General features: G+C 38.5%; 1 protein-coding gene across 1 annotated transcript; it reads right to left on the bottom strand.

Moving 5' to 3' along the window:
• Positions 1 to 7546: 7546 nt before the first annotated feature.
• On the bottom strand, positions 7547 to 22270 carry GCSH (glycine cleavage system protein H). Its single transcript, XM_063112416.1, has 5 exons — positions 22012 to 22270; positions 17966 to 18045; positions 16542 to 16605; positions 9061 to 9192; positions 7547 to 8186 (listed from the first exon to the last, which is right to left on the bottom strand). The coding sequence occupies exons 1-5, from the start codon at positions 22157 to 22159 to the stop codon at positions 8089 to 8091; spliced, it is 522 nt and encodes a 173-aa protein (XP_062968486.1). The 5' UTR covers positions 22160 to 22270; the 3' UTR covers positions 7547 to 8088.
• Between the last annotated feature and the right edge of the window lie 675 nt (positions 22271 to 22945).

The following is a 22945-nucleotide window of genomic DNA, read 5'->3' as shown; positions in this document are numbered from 1 at the left end:
TGACGTGCGGCCACCTCGCGCAACAAAGCTGAGCGCGGGAGTGGGGACGTGCTCCCGACAGGCTCGGCGCGGTCGCGACCGTTCCCGCGGCTTGTGAAGGCTCCGCCGCGAGCGCCCGCGGCAGCTTGGGAGAGGTACGCGGTGGCCATAACGGTCGGTCAGGGAAACAGAAGGTGGAGTTGGAGGCCTACCCGGCCCTGTCGTGAGGCGCTCGCAGGATTCCAGCGTCGGTTTTACAGCTCTTTTAATAGTGGTCAGCTCTTTTTGGTGTTACAGCGCTTCATTGCTTGCAAGCAAGGAGAGCCCGAGCGTTAGGCTCATGTCTCCCCGAACAAAGGGAAGAGGCAGTCTTTATAGCCAAAATTCCCGCCCTAACTTTTCGCCCAAGTTCCCATTCAGGTCCTTTTATGTAAGTGAGGGATGTAGCCCTGCTAATTCGTGTTGGCTGATTATGGGACACAGTCCATTTGTCAGCTCTGGAGCCTAATTTGCATGGGTGCAGGAAGCAAGCTGGGTTGCAGAAGCTGAAGTTCGCGATTAAGACAGCCAAGCATAAAATTTCTAAAATAGTTTCTCCAGCGGAAGGGGGCAGGTTTAACTATCAGAAGATGCTCAGGGTACCCCACTACAGCCCTGGGCTCGGCTTCCCTTCAAAGACCCGCGCAGCTACTGCTGCTGAGGCGGGGCTTCTCAACCTCGAACTGTCCACGTTTAGGCCTGCTGGGCCTGTTGAGGGCTGCCCTGTGCCTTCTAGGATACTTAGCAAAAACCAGACAGCCAAAGATGTCTCCAGACTTTGCCAGATGTTCCCTAGGGGGCAAAGACTCTCCCGAACCCCCTCCTCGTGAGAACCGCGGTGCTCGTGTAATGCAGGCCTGCAGCTCCACGGATTTACTGTCCTTTAACTTTTCAGCTCCCGCTTACTTGGCCTGGCCCTGGCGTTTGACACCAGCTAGCGCTCCTTGAACTTCTGGCCTGTAGCAGTACAGCCCTGTGAAGTGGGCATTGACATCTTTTATACAAATGAAGAAAAGTAGCCCCACAACTTGTTGAAGACATATTGCAAGGCCACCCCCCCTCCTTCCCTCCGTGTGGTGTTGGTTCTGTTAAGCGCCCCAGGATGGAGCTACGGGTGGGAACCTCTGCCCGAAGTCAGGCATTAAGTGGTAGAGCCGGGTCTCCAACCACTTCAGGTCTTATTCCAAAGCCCTTCTGCTTTTTGCTTTAGAAAATGTGAATATTTATGCTATAGAAAAACATTATAAGTCCTTTATAGCACTGTGATTAGAGGTATTTGTAAAGATAGCCAGGTATTACTGCTTTTTTACAGAACATACAGTATTAATTAGAAGGCCTGTAAAGCCTATGGATAGACTACTTTGTATAATATATATATTACTTTATTTTAGGATGTTGGAACAAAGGACATTTCCCGAATATCACTGACTACTTTTTTAGTATTTTGGGGTTTTTTTTAATGTTCATATTTGTATCCTAATGTATTTCACAACCTGGAAGTGATTGTATGCCTGCAAACTTCTAAAAAAAAAAATGTTTAAAACTGCATATTAAACTACATATTTAGTTAAAACAAAATTTTCATCATAAACTTATATAATAGCAAAGGATGTTAACATCTGGAGTATCACAAATGTTGGCATTTAAAAGGTGTTGCAACACTCTTTTAAACATATTGAAAGAAATCCAAATCCAATGGCAATTTAATACTCATCATCTATTTTAAAACAATATGAATCATCTTGTTAAAAGATGGGAAAAGGCCAGCCTGTGGCTACTCGGTAGAGTGCCGTGCTGATAAAAGATGGGAAAACTTCCATTGTTTTTTCTCCTTAAATTCATAATTGTATTTTTATTCTACTTCCTCAGAATTTTATTCTAACATGTTTATGGTCAAAAACTTTTAAGAATAATGTATTTCTCTGCAACCAAAAACTATAAATTGAAAGTGAAATTTAAAATTTTTTTGTAAGTCTTCAAGGCCAAAACACATAAATTTTTTCCAGATAATTAACCTTTATTCCTATTCAGTTGGCAAATACAAATATATTACATATGTTGAAAATATTAAACAAAAAAAATGTTATTAGAAGTGTATTAGAATGAAATGGGTGGAGCTTTTCCTCCCCCATCCATGTATCTATGAATACTGCATATTTCTAGAATGAGACAGATTCAGATATAATTTTATTAGTTTTTTTTCATAGATGTAAGATGAGATATCTTTTTTTCACATAAATAGGAAGATACAAATGAAAGGGTTTTTGTTACAGCAGTGTCTCAAGCTTTTTAAAACTTTTTCACACCACCAAAACTCACATAGTAATCATTAACCAAAAAAATTTTTAATGTTCTATCAGCCGATAATTTGGTTTGGTCCTTCTTCAATTGTGTTGAAAACAGAATTTGAAACCACCTGACTAGCAGAAGGATTTGTTATTCAGACATAAAGCTACTTTCTCAGTTTCTGGGAAGTATGCCCAAAGTCTTAACTAAGATTTACTAAGTGACTATTACAGGTTGAGCGTCCCTAATCCGAAAATCTGAAATCCAAAATGCTCCAATATCTAAAACTTTTTGAACACTGCCACGGTACCACAAGTGGAAGACTTCACACCTGACCTCACGTTATGGGCCACAGTTAAAATGCAGGTACACAACTTTTCATTCAGCATCCCCAGAGAAAAAATACCCTCCCAGCCCCCTTCAGCTGTGATACATCTCTTCTGTGCACGCTCCACTCAAGCATACCCAAGGGGTAATAAAATGGCCCGTGTGAAGACCAGACATGCCAACAGCAGGTTCCCCATGATGACATACATGGGGCCATGACCTGAGTGCATTACTCACTGTGTTCTTTTACTTATTTTCTGCTTTGTGGTGTGAAGATATTGTTGAAAATGTCAAAAAGGGCAGCAGATACCCCCGTGGATAACAGTGATAAGAAAAAGAGGAAGCATTTATCTTTATCTATAGCACTGAAGGTCAAGCTGTTGGAGAAATTGGACAGCGGTGTAAGTGTGAAACATTTTATGGAAGAGTATGGTGTTGGAATGACCACCATATATGACTTGAAGAAACAAAAGGATAAACTTGAAATTCTATGCTGAAAGTGGTGAAAAGAAGTTAATGAAAAATAGGAAAACACTGCATAAGGCCAAAAACAAAGGTCTTGATCATGTATTGAAAGAATGGATCCATCAGCGCTGCATTGAACACATGCCACTTAATGGTATGCTGATCATGAAACAAGCAAAGATCAATCATGATGAACTAAAAATTGAAGGGAACTGTGAATATTCGACAGGTTGGTTGCAGAAGTTTAAGAAAAGATATGGCATTAAATTTTTAAAGATTCACGGTGATAAAGCATCTGATGATTACAAAGCAGTGGAGAAATTCATTGACAGATTCAATGATGATGAACAAAGTGGTGACCGAAGAATTCCATAATTCAAGTGAAAAAAAAATAGTGTCTGAGCTCCTTACATATGCAAAAACTATGCCTTCAGAATCTGTCAGTAAACTGGAAGAAGTAGGTATCAAAGAAGTTTTTAACATCAGTAATGAGACTCCAGTTATTCACTCATTGACTCATGGTGAAATATACAAAGTGGTTCTGAATCAAGGTAATCATGATAATAATGACAATGAAAATGACGTTAAAACTGCAGAAAAAGTGCCAATAGATGACACGGTGAAAATGTGTGATGGGCTTATTGAAGGACTAGAGCAGCATTCATTCTTAACAGAACAAGAAATCATGTCAATTAATAAAATCAAAGAGACTTCTAAGACAAACACCACTGTTAATGAGGCAGGTGACTGGAGGAAACATTTTAAAAAGCCATCCAGCAGAATGCCTCCTTATACCTAGAAGGCCCATTTTCTGGTCCCTCAACCGCTTATGTTTTTTCTCACCTAAAAAATAGTGTACAGTAACCTTTTAATCAAAACACAACATTGTAGGTTGAGACTAAAAGCCTTCTGTTGTTTTTGTTGCTAATGTTTAACCGATGATACAGGTATTCTGGTGTTGCTACTGTGCTGCCGAGTTACCTTAAACATGTTATTTTTCACTGTATTAATGGTATGTCATTTTTTACTGTTAAGTACTTATGTGTGAAAAAGTATAAGAAAATGATTATCAGTAGCATAATAAATTCAATCAGGAACGATGGTGATGATAAACAACCATAGATTGTCTATATGGGTGGCTGAGGTAGTGACACCTTTGCTTCTGATGGTTCAATGTACACAAACTTTGTTTCATACATAAAATTATTTAAAATATTGTATAAAATTGCCTTCAGACTATGTGTATAAGGTGTATATGAAACCTAAATGAATTTTGTATTTAGACCTGGATCACATCCCCAAGATATTTCATTATGTATATGCAAGTATTCCAAAATTCAAAAACACCCGAAATCCAAAATAATTCTGGTCCTGGCTGGTCGGTTAGCTCAGTTTGTTAGAGAGCAGCTTTATAACATCATGATCATGGGTTCAGATCCCCATACCAGCCAGCTGCCAAAAAAAAAAAATCCAAAATACTTTGGGTCCCAAGCATTTTGTTGGCTTTTTTTTTGGTGGCTGGCCAATCCAAGCCTTTTGGATAAGGGATGCTCAACCTGTAATTAAACAACTTGACTGAAAACACATTCTCTTAAGTACACATGGAAGTTGGAAGATTGGAAACCAATTTCCTTCACATTATTTGTGCCTGCATACCCCAGTTTGAAATCTGCTGAAATTTAGCAGGTAAAACAAGCCCGATAGCATGATTTAGTAGAAATGTTAAGGGACAAGTGTATTTAACTAGTCATGTTTATAAAAAGCCAACATAGAGATTGAGTCAAAATACCAGAAATTCTAGTAGAATAAGATCCCAGTTAGCAAAGGGGACATTTCAAAAACAGAAAAATGGAGCCAGCCAAAAAAACCCACAGAAACAGGGGCAAGGAATATATGGGAATTGTACTTTCTGCTCAATTTTGCTATGATCCTACAATTGTTCTAAAAATAATCTATTTAAAGGGGAAAAGAAAAGACCGACAGGTAGGTAGTCAGTAGCAAAGCTTTTTGGCAGGGAAGAGAAATTTAATCTTAGTGTAAATAAGGCCCCTCTGAGAATGGAAGGCAGATGTGTGATTAGGTCTGAAAGAATACAGTGATTGTTGAGCAGTAATAAAGGCACACTTTAGTTAGCATAATTTTTAAAACTGAAAGTGGGCTGTGTTCTTTCCAGCAGTCCCAGAAAAAGTGCAGAAATTGGAAAAATTCAGAAATTCTGATTTGCTGAAGAGTTGATTGGAAACACTAGCCTCATTTTCATACTAGCATGCCTATGCAGAGAGCCCTCTAGTGGTTTCTTTATTAAAATCTAATGCCATCAAGTTTTTTTTTGTTTTTTTTTTTTTTTTTTAAGATGACCAGTAAGGGGGTCTTAACCCTTGACTTGGTGTTGTCAGCACCACGCTCTCCCAAGTGAGCCATGGGCTGGCCCTAATGCCATCAAGTTCTTTAAACTGCCTGGGCCATAGAAGAAAAACATTAACAATTCCAGGGTAACCTATTCCATTTCTAAGTTTTAGCTATGAGAAAGCATTCTTCAAAAATGGGTGTTTCGGGCCGAGCCCGTGGCGCACTCGGGAGAATGCGGCGCTGGGAGCGTGGCGACGCTCCCGCCGCGGGTTCGGATCCTATATAGGACTGGCCGGTGCACTCACTGGCTGAGTGCCGGTCACGAAAAAAGACAAAAAAAAAAAAAAAAAAAAAAAAATGGGTGTTTCACACACACACACACACACAAAACGGGGGGGGAGAAGATATAACAACCACAATTACTTGAAGTTGATACGACAAGCAAACAGAAAGGACATTGTTGGGGGGGAGGGAGAAGGGAGGGAGGTTTTGGTGATGGGGAGCAATAATCAGCCACAATGTATATCGAGAAAATAAAATTTAAAAAAAAAGAAAATAAAATAAAATTTTTTAAAAAATGGGTGTTTCAGACCAAGTGTATCTTTGGGAAGTGATGGAAGAATCAAAAACCACCCACCTTTTTCAGAGACTACAATCACTGATCGCTTTCACTCTTGAATGGCCATTTCTGCTTCCCACTTTTAGGACATTCTTTTCCTCCAAAGATTCCCATTTACATATTTTTATAGTAACATTTGCTAAAGGACTGATGAAGAATAGACTAGGAAATGTGGAAATTCTTACCATGACCACCCAACTATTTAACAAGTCTCTTATTCTCTTTACCTTATCTGTGAAATGGTGATGGTAATGAATATGTCCTACCTGGCTCTGGTTGGTGTGAAGATCAAAGGTAACGTATGAGAGCACCTTCAAAACAAAAGGGTAAATTTATACTCCTCTCTGTTTACAAAGCAGATAGATTAATTAACCTGCTTAGTAATTACACAAAGAGGAAGATAATTATCCAGGATACCTTGGATACTTTCTTGATAAGCATACAAAGATACAGTTCAGCAGTGATATGGCCATCAGCAGTCTTGGTTTCTTCCACTGAGCAGCAGGAAAGATTTGTACCTACCTAATTCCTCCAAGTTCTCATATTTGCTGTTTATTCACCACCAGAAGTTGGCAGTATATGAGTACTTACTTTCCTTTTCCTGTAGCAAATGGGGAAATGATAGAGGAGTTTGTCTGCTCTTCCCTTGTGTGTATGTATACATATTTGTATATGTGTATATACAAACTCCTCCCTCCAAATACCAGCATATTACAGCTGGCTAATTTAGAGAGTATGCTATATTAGCCACTTGAAAATACTATTTGGCACTCTAAATGTGCTTAAACTGCAAAGAATATTCACTATGTCAGAGTCTGAGCTCATAAAACTTCATTGAATGTCCACTTCTATTCTCGTAAGTGGAAACCCAAATGTGGTTTAACTTCTTAAGAATAATATTGTGCTATGCTGATCAAAATTTTCCTTGTTTTTACTAAACTAAACAAGTTATTAAATTTTTTTCTGGGCCAGCCCGTGGCTCACTCGGGAGAGTGTGGTGCTGATAACACCAAGGCCACGGGTTCGGATCCTATATAGGGATGGCCGGTTAGCTCACTGGCTGAGCGTGGTGCTGACAACACCAAGTCAAGGGTTGAGATCTCCTTACCAGTCATCTTTTCCTTACCGGTCATCTTTTTTAAAAAAAAAAAATTTTTTTCCGAGGAAGGAGGGAGGGGGAAGAAAAAAAATATTTTTTTCCTTGTTTTTCATCTTCTAACTTAGCATGACAGAAAAAGTCAGTGATTTCATTTTTATTATATTAAAGGTGGCAAAAATAAGTACTTAATGCTATCAGGCAATTAGAGCTTTGCTTAAGAAAAACCAGGTTTGTGACTAAAAGGAAACATTTTCTTGGAATCTTTCATTGTTATAGCTTAAATTTCTTTTTAAAAAATAACTTTTCATAAGTTAAAATTAGCATTTTCACAAATACTACCAGAGTCACTACACGAAATATTAAAATCAAAACAGAAAACATGATTAAGAAGTTGAATATTTTTATTTATTTTGCTGCAAAGCTGTTGCTTCACTGTATAAAAATAGCTCCAGCAAATGCAGTATAATGAAAAATTAAGATAGTATTGTTCTTCATCTCACACTGTACAACTAACAAAACACTATTCTCCACTCCCAGTTATTTCCAATGGAAAGATCATTAAGTATTTTGACCCAAATCCAGGGATAGATGTAAGTGTGTTACAACATTATATAAAGCTTAAGATAACAGTGTTAGCCTTGAACTACATAATTTTTATAACTAGTTTTTACCACAGATAATTTCATGAATTCTGAATACTACAGCCTAGTAAAATACCTAAAAATTATAGGGTATTAGAAAAAGATAATATTGTGTTTATCTGCAATCATTAGAAAGTTAAGGAGTATTTTCTTCCAGTAGCATTGTTTGGTTTCTTTTTCCATCAGTATTGCTAAAGGTCGCTATTTCAAGTCTTCTATCCACCATTAATTTAAGACAACTACGCTGGATTAAGTTAATACTAGTTTGTTTAGTGGTTCCATTTTCACTCCTCAATGGATTTTACATATTTCTCATACGCTTCTTCACTCATTAGTTCATCTAGTTCTGAAGGTTTACTCAGTGTCATCTTGATCAGCCAACCTGCAACCAAAAAAACCTTATGTTCCAAAATGTAAAATAAATTTGAGTGCCTCAAAATTAATCTAGTATTCTTTACATAAATCATACATTATTTGTTCATGGAACTTTTGAGTGTTAGCCTTAGAATTAGATTAATATACTTGCATGTCACAACTGAAAAAATTACATCCAGAATAGATTCTACCATAATGGATTAAGAACTCTTATGTTATAATAAGCATTAACAACTGACATTTAAATCTTTAAATAATGGATCCAAATACACAAGGCCAGGTCTATCTTTCTTTAACAAAAGGAACAGCACTGTAACTACTGAGGGTAAGGGCATTAGAAAGCAGTACTAGAGAGTTAGAAGGGCTAGGTGACAAGCAAAAGAGAATTAAAACCTAATCCTAACTGCCATTTTTTGTCTGTGTGACCCTGACAGATAAAAGTTTGGGGACCTCAATTCATCTACGAATGGAAAAAATTGCTATTAGCATCCGCCTCACCAAGTTATTATAAGGATGAAAATAGAAGTAAACCAAAAATCAGTGCAATATGTATTAATTTACTGCCAACTATATTACAATATGAGTGGATGCATCGAAGATGGTAAATACTTTGCAGGTGCTTATAACATAATCAAAGAATCTATAACTATGATACCAAGAACCCTGCAAAATAAGGCAATGCTTTTATGTCAGAGATCTTAAATATAACATTATATATTCAGCTAATTTTTGTTTTCCTTTTTAAAGCAGAACATCTCTATTTAGTACCACACTAAATTTAGTGGAAAACAAAGTCAAAATCAGCTAAGCTTGCTTTAAACTCTAGATTAACTGTTAAGCTATAACAGCAATCTTTTGAAAAATTTCTAGCAACAACTTACCGTCTTCATAACAAGATTTGTTGACAAGTCCTGGATTTTCTGCAAGAGCTTCATTAATTTCAGTTACTTCTCCTGACAGAGGAGAATAGAGTTCACTAGCAGCTTTCACACTTTCCAAAGCACCAAACTCATCTAAATGGAAAAAATATTAAATGTCAAAAGTCAATGGCTTTAAAAGGATAAAATATGGAGAAGTGGTCACCTCTCATACAGTCATAATAAAAAATTCCAAATTTCCTTAATTAAAAATAAAACTGAGGCTGGCCGGTTAACTCACTTGGGAGAGCATGGTGCTGATAACACCAAGGTCAGGGATTCGGATCCACGTACCAGCCAGCCACCACAAATAAAACCATAGGTTTTGTCATGCTCATATCACCTATGAGAAGAATATAAACATCCTCAATAAAGTGGACTTCTCTGTTCTGAACAAAGTGAATAACAAACAGTGATGTGTCAGAATAACAGATGTGCTTAAGTTCATAAAACTCAACTTACTTTCAACTTACTGTGGCTCAGAAAATAACAAAATGAAAACTTTAGGATGTTCCAGTAATGGTGAAATGCCTCATATCAGACCACTTCTCTGCAGATAACAATTATAAACTCTGAACAAAACATAAAAAACAATTATATGAAGGCTTTATAGAGTGATCAAAAGGGAAGTCAATCCTTGAAAGAAGGGAACCAAACTGGATGAGATCTTCACTTATACAGTTTGTCCCCCGACAACACTGCCTCATCCAAAGAGCACAGGGTGACTAAAACACAAGCAGAAAACCATAGTCTTATATGCTTGAGGGGTCAGAAGATGAAATGTGGTACTGATAACACCAAGGCCACGGGTTCGGATCCCATATAGGGATGGCCGGTTAGCTCACTGGGTGAGTGTGGTGCTGACAACACCAAGTCAAGGGTTAAGATCCCCTTACCGGTCATCTTTAAAAAAAAAAAAAAAGAAGATGATGAAATGTGGGACTGCCAGAGTGGCTGGAAATTGAGGGTTGAAATCCTAGAAAGAAGGGAGCCATGGTGAAGAGAAAAAGTAGTTATCAGAAACAGATCCCCAAATGACCCACATGGTAGAATTACCAGAGAAACAAGTAGTTATTATAAATGTGTTCAAAGGCTTAAAGAAAAAGATCTAATGAATGAATACATGAGAGAATACTTGCAAAGAAATGGGAATTTTAAAAATGGACATTCTAGAACTGGAAAGTATAATATCTAAAATAAATTCCATGAATAGCATTAACAGCAAACTGGAGACAGCAGAAGAAAGAATCAGTGAATGTAAAGAAAGATAAACTGAAATTAACCAATCTAAAGAATAGTTAAAAAAAAAAAAAAAAAAAAAAAAAAGACTGGAAAATGGAGAGCCTGGGGGCCTGTGAAAATTTTTCACCAATTTTCCAAATTTGGTGAAAAAAAAATCAACTTACAGATTCAAGAAGCTCAGCAAACCCTAAGCAGGATAAACATACAAAAAGCCACTTCTACATAAGTCATAGTCAAACTGTTAAAAATTTAGCACTCTGAGGAAAATAACATTACATACAGGAGAAAGACAAGAAGGATGGCTGACTTCTCATCAGGAAGAGTCAACAATGGAATGAAAACTTATAAACTGGCAGGGGAGAGAAAATCATCAACCCAGAATTCCATACATAGCAAAAATATCCTTTAAGAATAAAAATGGAATAAAGGCATTTTTAGATAAGTAAAGGTAGTCACTAACACATCTTCACTGAAAGAAATGCTAAAGTCTGTCAGGCTAAAGGTGATGACACAAGTTAAAACCACAGATCTACAGTTAGAAATGAAAAGGGTTTTTTGTGTTTTTTTTAATGGTAAATGAGTAAATATAAAATATTTCTTTTTCTCTTGCTTTCTATAGAAGGCACTTTACTGTTTAAAGCAAAGTTATTATACCATGTTGTAGAGTTAACTATATCTGTTGATGTAAAAAAAAAAAAAACTGGGAAAAAACAGCACAATGGAAAATGAAATTATACTGTCCAAAGTTTCTTATGTTATATGAAGTGATATATTAACTCTAAATAAACTGTGATAAATTAAGGTAGCATATTGTGAGAACTGTTAAATAGTACAAGAGGTATTAGTTTAAAAACCAATGGAGGAAATATAATCAAACACTAAAATTTGTTTATGGAAGAGCAGAGGAATAACAAACAGGACAATGTGAAAACCAAAAAAGGAAGAGTCTAGACCTAAACTCAAGTATATTAATACTATACTAAAGGTAAATGGACTAAACATTCTAATTAAAAGGAAAACACCTGTCTTTAAGAAACACACTTAAAGACACAGCTAAGTCAAAAGTAAAATGATGGAAAGAGATATACCACATAAACAGTAAGAAAGCTGATACGACAAGAGTAATACCAGACAAAGTAGACTTCAAAACAAGGAGAATTGCCAGAGATAAAAAGGGACATTTTGTAATAAAAGGATCAACTCATCAAGACTAAGAATCTTAAAACCTAATTAAAGAGCTTCAAAATATACAACACAAAAATACACTAAAGGGAAAATCAGACATCTATAATCACAGTCAAGAGAGTTTAATACTCCCTCTCAAAAAATCAATAAGGTTGGTTAGAGTGCAGTGTTATAACACCAAGGTCAAGGGTTCAGATCCCCCCACTGGCCAGCCACACACACAAAAATTTATATATATATTATATATATATATAAAAAAAAATTATGGCCTATATATATATATATATATATATAAACCCCAACCAACTTAACCTACTAAGATTTATAGAACTCTATACCTGTTATGGACTGATGCTTGTGTCCCCTCAAAATTCATATGTTGAAATCCTAACCCCTGATGTGATGGTAACTGTGATGGTATTAGGAGGCAGGGCCTTTGGGAGGTGATTAGGTCATAAGGGTGAAACCCTCATGAATGGGATTAGTGACCTTACAAAAGGGCTCCAGAGAGCTCTCTCTTCTCTTTCTGCCATGCAGACAGCAGTCTGCAACCCAGAAGAGAGCCAGAACCTGACCATGCTGGCACCCTGATCTCAGACTTTCAGCCTCCAGAACTGTGAGAAACAGTCCTGTTGTTCCTAAGCTGCCCGGTCTATGGCATTTTATTATAGCAGCCCAAACTGATTAGGAAAATATCCAACAAATGAATATACAATCTTCTCAAAAAGCCATTACCACATGGAACATTCACTAAACCAGACCATATGCTGGACCATAATATGAGTCACAATTTAAAAAACTAAAATCTTGCAGAATATGTTCCTTTATTACAACAAATTAAGTTAAAAATCACTAACAATGAGCTATCTAGAAAAGCCCCAAATACTTGAAAACAAAATAACATACTTCTAAATAACTCATGGGTCAAAGAAGAAATCATAAGGGAAATTGGAAGATACTTTGAAATGAATGATTGGGAATACAACATATCAAAACATGTGGGATATATCTAAAATATTGCTTAGAAATTTATATATTTAGGTTTCATTTTAAAAAGTGTTTTTAAGTCAATGACTGGGGTTCTAAAAACACTGGAAAATGAACAAAAACAGGCTGTTTCTGGAAAAGAGGCAACACTTGAAAGAAGGAATGATACTGGTGAATTCGGATTGTTTTTTAGGTAATGGCTTTTTGACAGAGGAAAAGCACCAGTCTGTGCCATGCAGGGCAGCCAAAATTCTGAAGGAAAATCTGAGTCTCAAAAGACCAGAAGACAAAAGTTTGAGGCTACCACAACTATTGGAAAATGAGGTGGGAAATCTCAGGCAGGATAAAGATTAAAAGGGAAAGCCCTAAATTCTGTGTATAAACTCTGCTCAGGTCTCTGAATGATCCCCGAACCATGCACACACAGGGCAAACTCCAGTGTCCCAGCTAAGGCTAAAAGAATTGAACTAAGATTTTAGCTGCCACCTACCACAAGGGAGACAGCAAACAAACAAAACCCCAAGTTTACACCTTAAGAAACTAGAAAAAGAGCAGCAAACTAAATTTATAAAGTTGAAATAATCAAGATTTGGTATGTTATAAAGATAGACAAATAGACCAATGGAAAAGAGTAGAGAGTAGAGAAACAGACCCACACGTTTATTGTCAGTTGAATTTTTGATAAAGGCAGCAACCAATCCAGTAGTGAAAGTAAACTTTCTTTCAACAAATGGTGCTAGAACACATAAGTAAACATAGAGGGGAGAAATGAAGTTCAACTCTTCCTTCACACCACACAGAAAACTTGATAGACCTGAACATGAAGGCTAAAAATGTGAAGTTCCAAAAAGAAAACAGGAGAATATCTTTGTAAATGTGGTGCTGTGGTGTCAATGTTTGTGCCCTCCAAAATTCATATGTTGAAATCCTAACCCCCAAGATGAGGGTATTAGGAGATGGAGGCTTTTGGGAGATGATTAGGTCATTAGGGCAGAGCTCTCATGAATGGGATGAGCAAGTTACCTCACTCAGTAGAGCATGGTGCTGATAATATCAAGGTCGATGGTTCAGATCCCCATAAAGCCAGCTGCCATACACACAAAACACACACACACACACACACACACACACACACACACAATTTTAAAAAGAGGCCCCAGAGAAGGTGCCTGCTATGAGGAACGAGCCACCTCACCAGATAACAAATCTACTAGCACCTTGATTTTGGACTTCCCAGCCTCCAGAACTGTCAGAAATGTTTTTTATTTGTAAGTCACCCGGTTTATGATATTTGTTACAGCAGCCCAAACACTCTCAATTTCACAGTGCCCTTAGTGTCTCGGTAATTTTTTTACAATGATTCCTAGACCAAAAAATAAATAAATAATTTTAAAAACTAACAGGTTCAATTTATTAAGAGGTTAGGTCCAAACTGCTTAGCAAGTTTTTACATCCTAGCAATTGAATATCTGTTTGAAATTTTAATACACGTAAATGGAAAGAAAAATATTTTTCATTCTTAAACAATTATTTACTGATACATATCTGCCTAATATTGCATACTGCACAATTTCTTGACACATCAGGGAATCAGACTGAACACAACCATGACCTTATGTGATGTTCCACTTTGATTTTCATGCAGTACTTGCTTCAAAGATATATTGTCCAAAGTAATATGGTGAAATCTAATACTGAAACTGTAAATTCCATTGAGCTATTAGTTTCTGTGGTATCCAACAGGTATTGAAAATTTTAAATATCCTACAACAACCCATGCCACTGGGGTGGTTTGGGAACTATGGAGATAGACAAAGATTCTTAGAGAAGACACAATGTTGTGTACATAAAACAGTAAGTTGGACTTATTAAAATTAAAAGCTACTGCTCATCAAGAAACAGATAAATGAAAAGGTAAAACCACAAACTATGACAAAATATTCACAAAATATATACCTAAAAACCAATTTGTATCCAGAATATTTAAAGAATGCCTAAAAATAAATTGATCATAAAAAGACAATCCAAGTAAAAAATCTAGTAAAAGGCTTGAGTAGAGACTTAATAAAACAAAATAGATATGAGTGGCAAAAAGCATATGGAAGGGTCCTCAACAATAATTTGTCACTAGAGAAATGCAAGTTAAAACCACAATGAGATTTGCAGCAACTGGAACTCTATATTTCTGGTGGAATGTATAATGATGCAACCACTTTGGAAAACCATTTGGCAGTTTTCTTAAGTTAAACATAAACCTAACCATGACTCACTTCTACATATATTTACCCAAGAGAAATGAAGACATACCTCACAGAAAAGACTTATACAAGAATGTTTATAGTAGCTTTATATTATAGTAGTCAAGAACTATAAACACAAAAATCTATCAACAGAATGAATAAAAATGTGTTATATTCATACAGTAGAACACTACTCAGTAATTAAAAAAGAATGAACTGCTAATCACTTAACATTATGAATGGATCTCAGTATCATGATATTGGACAAAAACAGCAGGATTTAACAGATACTGTGCGATACCTTTTAAATTAAGGTATCCTTTTTAAGGTATTACCTTTTAAATTAAGGTATACCTTTTTAATTTAAAAAGCAGGCAAAATTAATCTACCATGTAGAAACTTGAGAAGAGGTTGTCTATTGAGAAGAGTTATGATTAGGAAAGTTTATACAGGTGTATACATTTGTCAAAACTCATTAAATTGTACAAAAAAAAGTTAGAAAGTTTACAAAGGGCATTCATTAGTTTAAGGATATTATCTAACATTTATATTAACAGAATTTTTTATGCTGCTCACTTGCTGTAAAGAGATGTTCAGAAACATGATCTGCTTGAGAGCAGCAGAGTGGATACACAGTAAATAACAAGAGTAAAGAAAACAAGAACAATTTTGCTCAGTTGATGTATAGAAAAATGAAGAGACAAAGATTATCAATCACAACAAGGGTCTTACCATGAAATCAAAAAAGTTTTCCTGGAAGACCGTCAAAAAAGAAGGATATGACCTATATTATATAATGGCCAACCAGGATATTGAGAGCCAGGAAACTGAGAAAGTTCAAACAAGATAAATAATGGGAGAAAAAATTAAGCAGAAAAAGATATGGCCAATACTGTCAAAGATAATTAAAAAACAAATACTTAAATTCTGTAGAACTGTCTTATGCATGTCAAGGAACTCATAACATATCTGGCACTACTGGCTAACATTTGTCAAGCACATATCTTATGCTGGACATTACGCTCACTTAATCCTTAAACAACTCTATGAGATAGGTATCCTAACTTATAAATGAGGCCTAATTAATTTCCCAGAAGTCACACAGCTGATAAGTTGTGGGGTCACGATTTAAAACCAAATTCTGACTCCCGAGCCCATGTTCTTCCCTGACGCTCTCTACTGCCTCCAAAGAAGGGCAGATTTATTTTTTAAACTTCACAGACCACAGCGGTAGCACACCCTGTCAGTCAGTACATGGGGAGGTGTTAAGAGCCATTTCCCTCTCCTTCCTACCTTGCATTAGAAAGTCTACAAGTGCTCCTTATTCTCCTTCCCAGCATCCCTTGTAGCTAGGGGTGGCAGGACAACCCAGACCCGGCTAATATAAGGAAACGTCTGCCAAGATTTCTGGTGGAGATATTCCTTCTCGATGGAGACAAGGGAGAGCCTGCCCCTCTCTTTCTACTTTTGGATATTGTCATTTGAGAATGTGATGACTGAAAATTTTGCTGCCATCTTGTGACCTCTGACATACAGGAAAAGCACAAAAAGGTGTATCTTTGATAACTTTCACCAATCCACTGAACCAACCCTATATCCACCTATCTCCGAACTGCTTGTATGAGATAATAATAAACTCCTATTGCTAAACTACTTTTACGTATTTTGTTACTTGAGTCAAAAGCACTCTTAATTTTTCCTGGGTGCAAACAAGTTATTATTCGAGGTAATAATCAGGTAAAGAAAATTCATGGCATGAATCATGACGTTCCATGATGAGAAAAAACTCACCATTTTTGTTCAATTTTGTCCCAACTTCAGGCAGACTACAGTAAACAACATCTCCCAAAGCTTCCTAAAACAACAACAAAAAAACTCAAAGTCAAATTAAACCCCCCAGTAAACAGGAACAAGCCAAACACTAAATCCCCTGTAATTTAGACAGTACACATTTTACAGTTGAGGACCACATTCTTTGGTTTTCCTCACAAACCTTTAAAAATCAGGGCTGGCTGGTTAGCTAACTCATAGCTCACAAAGTTACAGTGTGGTACCGATAACATCAAGGTTAAGGGTTCAGATTCCCGTACAGGCCAGCCACCAAAAAAAAAAAAGTAAAAACTATTTTTAATTTAGGAGCAGCAAGAAACAGACCACTGGCCAGATTTGCCCCATAGGCTGTAGTGACCCTAGTCACAAACCATATGTCCCAAACAAGACTTCTAGCTCTTCTGAGCACAAACACATTGTACTTTTCCACCTCTGCAGTTTTCCTCTACCCCTACTACGTTTGCTGAAATCCTACTCATTGATTCTACAAATAGTAGTCCTCACGCCTTGTACTCCCCCTGAAGACTCTGACTCCAGGAAGAAGTGGTCTCTCCAACAGGTGAGTGAATTCCAACCCCTTATACTATTCAGATGATATCTATCATGTAATGTTTTGTATGTTGTTTCCATGTATGTGATTCCTTTCATAGATAAACCCTAAGAGGTAAGGACAACATCTTACACAATGTTTCACAAAACATCCCGTGCTAGCCCTCATAGTAAGTACACATACATGCCAATGAAGATATAACTGTTGGTGATTCTCAATACCCAAGAATCCAACATTTCTGAGGAATTTTATCTATTCCCACCAGTGATCATCCCCTTTTCCCCTCCTGCCTTACTCAACACATACAACCAGTTGAAAATCACTGACCTATGCTACTATTTGGCTTCTCATTTTCTTTTAAACTATATCTCAATATGGGATAGTGGAGATAGGGGAATTTATAGATTAAAGATAGCCTAAATAAAAGATTTCCCTTTGTGTAATCTGTGCCTATTTAGGTTTTCGCTCTTCTTCATGTCCCTGTGATCATGTGTGTATCACTGCAACCACAAGTAGTAGCAACCCTCCAGCCCTTTTGCTTGCTCTTCTTTTGTTTCTTCTTTCCTTAACTGCCCGATATATAACAAATATATTTCCTTCTTGCGTACGGTATGTTTCCTACTTTTAAGTGCTAACGTTTCAGTATTTCTTAAAATACCACAAACTACCTTAACTAAATTATGTTTTCCTTGTTTCATCTCTGACTGATTTTCTTCTAAGGACCTTTCAAGGGCCCAAAGTACTATGGGCAGAATAAACCATTTTTAAAAGGTAGAAATGATCCAAATTATGCAAGAGCAGAGACTGTCACAAATATTTCAAGACAATCCAATACCTGTGCAAAATTGCTGATTCCCACTGTTCCGATACCATTTTCTGTTGTTATCCATTCATGTTTGTCTGTGAATTTACGCACTAAAACAGAAGACCAATATTTCAGAAAAGCCGTGGCATCACTTCTTAAAAAGCACTTTTCACATCATTGCTGTTAAAAGGCAAAACTTTCCCAGTGTTTGTGTTTGACTTACTGACGCTGCCTTTCAATAGTACACTGCCCAGGAAAGAACAAAGATCATGTGTAAAGATGGTATATCTTCTAAACAGTGGTATCATTCAGGCAAATATGGCCTGATTTGAACACCCTGTACACCTTTTGAAGATTGGATTATTTACTTTAACATTTAAACTCAGCCTAAATCACAAGGAAAATTTTGGAGCACATTTCAAATGCATACTTATTATTGGTCTGTCTTGCAGAAGTCTGTCCCTCTGAAGACAAACTTGGGGTAATGGGGTTTGGGGAGGCAGCATAAAATTGCTCATATAAGAAATCATTTACCCCCTCCTTCCCCCTCCTCCCACCCTATTTCCTTCCCCTTTCCTCTCTCTCCTTCCCCTCCAACTCCACAACATCTTAGAATGTAAAAGTATATATATATTAATAAATAAACTTAATAATAATTTTTTTTTAAATGATTTAACCTTTAAAAAAATGTGCCTGTTTAGGTAGAGTTGACCTAAGGGGTTCACTGCAACTTGGCTACGAAGTGAAATTTTACAGGAATGAAACTGACTTCCTAGAACAATTTTAACTTGATTAAGTTCTTAAAATTCTATTTTAATCAAATTCAAGCCTGCCCTTGAAAAGTGGATACCTTTGTTTAAGGAAGAAAACTAAGAACAGAACTCAGCAGTCACCTGACAAGCCACTAATTGGTGGAAATTCAAGCTCTGCTCAACATTCACTAGACAGGTTAGCCCTTGGCTTTATAAGCTACTTCTCTTCAAGGACATGGTCAAACTATTCAGGGATTCCTGGAAGAAGACTGCCCAACAGTCAAGAGATGTGAAAGAGTTATTTAGGATTTAAAATTAAAAGTATTTACTTCAAAGAATAATTTTTCTTTAAAAAGCATATGATATATTCTTAAATATATATCACATTCTGAAGCCAAGTATTTTTCCAGAATTTAATAGGAAAACAGTCCATTAATTCAAATACTGTTTTAAAGTAAGCTTTCCCGATTCATTCTTGGGCCTTACCTAAAAGATAGTTGTACTTAAAAGAGCACTGAGTGGCTTTTATTACAGCAGCAGAAGGTAAGTGTATAACTTATCATTGCTTTCTTTTTCCCCTAATATGAAACTTTCTAAATTTCATACCCTTCAATGGAAGAAGTTGCAAAATTTGTCACAAAGGAACTTGCTTTGCTCCATTCCAAATAACTGAATGCTTCAGGTTAATCTGATGTTAGGTAAGAAAGGTTAAGATTTGTCAGTAGGATTCTAACTGTAACACTCCCTACCACCTTTTCTAACTACTTCAGGACTCAATTTAGAAGCCTTTTCCTGCCTCAAGCCTTGTCTAACTCTTCAAGTCTGGGTTCCTGGGCCATCCAACACGCTCTCCCAGCCTGCATCCCCTTCCCCCCAACCCAACCCCCAACACACAGCACTTAACATACATACATAGCTCTAGCCTGTTTGTCAGTTTGCCCTGGAAGTAGACTGTGAGTATAGAGCAAGCAACAGCAGGGGTTATCTCATTGTCGTTTGTATCCCCAGTTCTTAAACAGTGCTTGGCACACCGTAAGTACTCAACAGTTGAAGGAGTGAAATAATTTGTTAAGGCTTATTAAGTAGGGCTGGCCCCGTGGCTCGTGGCTCACTCGGGAGAGTGCGGCACTGGTAGCGCCAAGGCCGCGGGTTCAGATCCTATATAGGGATGGCCGGTGCGCTCACTGGCTGAGCGTGGTGCAGACCACACCGTGCCGAGGGTTGCGATCCCCTTACCGGTCAAAAACGAAAAAAAATAAAAAGCTTATTAAGTAATGCGGATCCCTGTAGGGGCCAGCTGCCAAATAATAATAATAAAGTTTATTAAGTAAAGGGGATTCTGAGCAAAATTGATGGTACATAATTACTTGGCTACAACACTCAATTATCCCTCTTATTCTGTTACAACTCTAGAACTTGCTAATTACATCACCAATTATGAGCAATTTAAAACTAACATACCTTTTGAAAGTAGGGGCTGGACAACTATACATATATGACCTCTCTGGGACTACTGGCTTGACTTTGGCCTTGCCATCCTGACTAACTGTAAAGATAATCTTAGGAGTAAGGTTGCTGTGACACTTAATTTAGCAACTGAACAACCACAAGTTTAGAGAAGGGGCAACATTAGTAAGCTCAGTGCACACAGGTCCACTTGAATTCAGTCTGTAGAGTCTTTTTTTTTTTTTTCTTTTACTAGGCATGCTGTTTAGGCTAAATACAATGATTAGTACAGTTCTCCTTTAACCCTTGGCCTAAAAGGAAAAAATGGACAGATTAGGTAAACAGTTACTTTCTTACTCAGCCTTGAAACAACATGGTTTTTGGCCTCAAAATTAGGAGTTGTGACTAATTCATGAAAATTTTGCATTTTCCTTTCAACGTTATTAGTCAGATACAATATACTTTATATTAATACTCACCGGGTTTTTTTACTATTTATTTGATGCTACGCACTAAAATATTTAATAACAACATTCATCAAGGGCTTATTATGTGACAGGCTGTATGTACAGCAGTTAACATTATTTCATTTCATCCTTCCAACAACCCTGTGAGGTAGGTATTACTTCCCACTTTTCTGATGAAGGAAAAAGATTTGGAGAAGTTAAGTGACTGCTTGAGATCACATAGTTCATAAGAGGTAGAACCAAAATTGAAACTGCTATTAAAAACCTATTTGCCCAAACAACAAAACAAAACCTAGGTGCTTAACCAGACCATGGCTATTGACTTTGGGCAATATTTAACTAGATAAGCAGATAATGCAAACAGCTACAGACAGTGCAACACTGAATAACGAAAACAAAAACATAGACTTGAAATTCTTATACAAGAAATGCTTTACCCTCGTATTTACATTGGTAATGTGTATTAATAAGTGTCACAAACAGAGCGGAGGGAATATTAGCAAGTCGGGAGAAGCACATCTTTATGCCTCAAAGTTTAGAATAAATAAATTTATCAGCAATTCCAGTTCCAAACAGGTTTTTAAAACAATAAGACAACAGCCATCACAGATCTATGCACCCTAAGTAAGGAGTCTGAGATCTGACAAGGAGCAGTTAGTGTCTCAAATATTTGCGCATAAAGACAGAAAATTGTTTACCGCTGTGCTAATCGTGCTAAAGTAGCACAAATGGCCAAGACATTCACGGGCAGGTCTCCCAGTTATTTCAAGTCAGTTTAAGCTAGGCCTCATTTCTGCCCCAAAACAAAATGACTCAATACAACAGAACTTCTGTAAAGATTCCAGAAGACTTTAACATGTTTGGGGGAAATAACTGAGTCTTCAACACGTTATGCTTGTTTTAGCTAGTAAAAATCCACATCCAGTGCTTTAATCTTAACAAGTACCTCTGCTGTAATTTTACTTCGGAATTCTCAGTAATGGTCCATTTAGTAAACTAAAGACCTCCACATTTAGGGTTTCAAGATGCACACAAATGCGAAATAAACTACGGTCACTAAGCTTAGCGATGCTTGCCCGGCTTCTCCAGCATGAGCGGCCGACTCGCCTTCGGGGACCAGCCTGGTCACCACTACTTTTACTCCGTCCTGCAGGCCTCCCGCTCCTGGCTCAGTCCAGGCCCCCGGTACAAAGACCGCTTGTGTATTCTCACGCCTACTTAAGAGGGAGAAGCGGCCACATAACTAGGGATCCCAACAATAAACGTAAGCTGGGACAGGGCTTGCATTCGCTCTACGCCAGGTGGCTCAAAAGTGGGAACCCGCCCTAGTCCAAGTCCAACCCAGCCCGGGAAGAACCAGCCGAGGCGGGGAGGGAGGTGCCGGCTCACCCCACGTGCCCGCCGCGCTTACCCGAGAGCAAAGCGGGTCCCGTGTGCAGCGTCCGGAGAGCGCCCACCGTCAGCCGCCAGGGCCGCGGAGGGCAGGGCGCGGCGGGCGCCGAGGCCACGCGCAGGGTGCGGATGGCGACTCGCACGCTCCTCGCCGCTCGCAGCGCCATGTTCACAGGGGAGCAGAGGGTCGCAGCGCGCCGCGCCTGGGCCACCCGGGCCGGCAGGGGCGGGGCAGAGCAGGGCGGCCCCGGGCAGGAGCAAGCCGGCAGCACCCGGGGGCGGGGGCGGGGTCCCGGGCGGGGGGTGGGGCAGGTCATGATTGGGCAGAGCCCGGGGGGGCGGGGACTCCCGGACCAGGCGCGACCTCGGATAGGGCGACGCCAAGAGGGGCGTGCACATGTGGAACAGCCTGAGGCCCGGATGGGGCAGCGGACGAGGGGTGGGGACTAGCGCGGCGGGGCGGGGCCTGCTGTGAGGGGTGGGGCCTCGCCCCAGGCGTGCGCTCTCAGCGAGTAGAAGGGCTGGGACCGCGGCGCGGGGGTTGCCTGGCCCGTGGGGTTCGCCTGTCGCTGCGTCACCACCGCCGCCGTAAGAAGTCTCTAGGCGGGGGTGGCTTTGCTGGGCCAGCGCATACCCGCTCCTTTGAGCACTGGGGTCCCGGGCAAGGCAAGGAGTCTCCAAATCCTGTTAAAGCATGCGGTCCCGCCCTTCTACAGACGATCAAGGTCACCCAGAGCCGGATTCATAGCCAGGTCCGACCAGAATCATTCCAGCCGAAAATGGTGGTTGGGCATTGGCCAGAGTTGCGCTGACACGCATCCGTGCCTCTGATTGTTTGAAATACTGAAAACAGTCCAGGAGCCCACTTATTTACAGATCCCAAAAGGCCCAGGGACCCAAACAGAGCAGACAGAATTAAGAAGCTTATAGAAGGGAAAGGACTTTTCCAAGGG

Source organism: Cynocephalus volans, chromosome 10, assembly GCF_027409185.1.
Source record: "Cynocephalus volans isolate mCynVol1 chromosome 10, mCynVol1.pri, whole genome shotgun sequence".
NCBI classification, from domain to species: Eukaryota; Metazoa; Chordata; class Mammalia; order Dermoptera; family Cynocephalidae; genus Cynocephalus; species Cynocephalus volans.
Note: the sequence above shows the minus strand (reverse complement) of the source record. Positions and strands in the feature narration are given on the sequence as shown.

Bases quoted from the DNA above. Each gene is read 5' to 3' on its own strand.
- GCSH (XM_063112416.1), bottom strand. From the start codon at position 22,159: ATGGCGCTGCGAGCGGCGAGGAGCGTGCGAGTCGCCATCCGCACCCTG. The intron at 16,606-17,965 runs GTATTGGATTGT...TTGTTGTTTTAG, and splicing joins GAATCAGCAATTTTGCACAG to GAAGCTTTGGGAGATGTTGT. The intron at 8,187-9,060 runs GTAAGTTGTTGC...TTTTGGTTGCAG, and splicing joins CAAATCTTGTTATGAAGACG to GTTGGCTGATCAAGATGACA.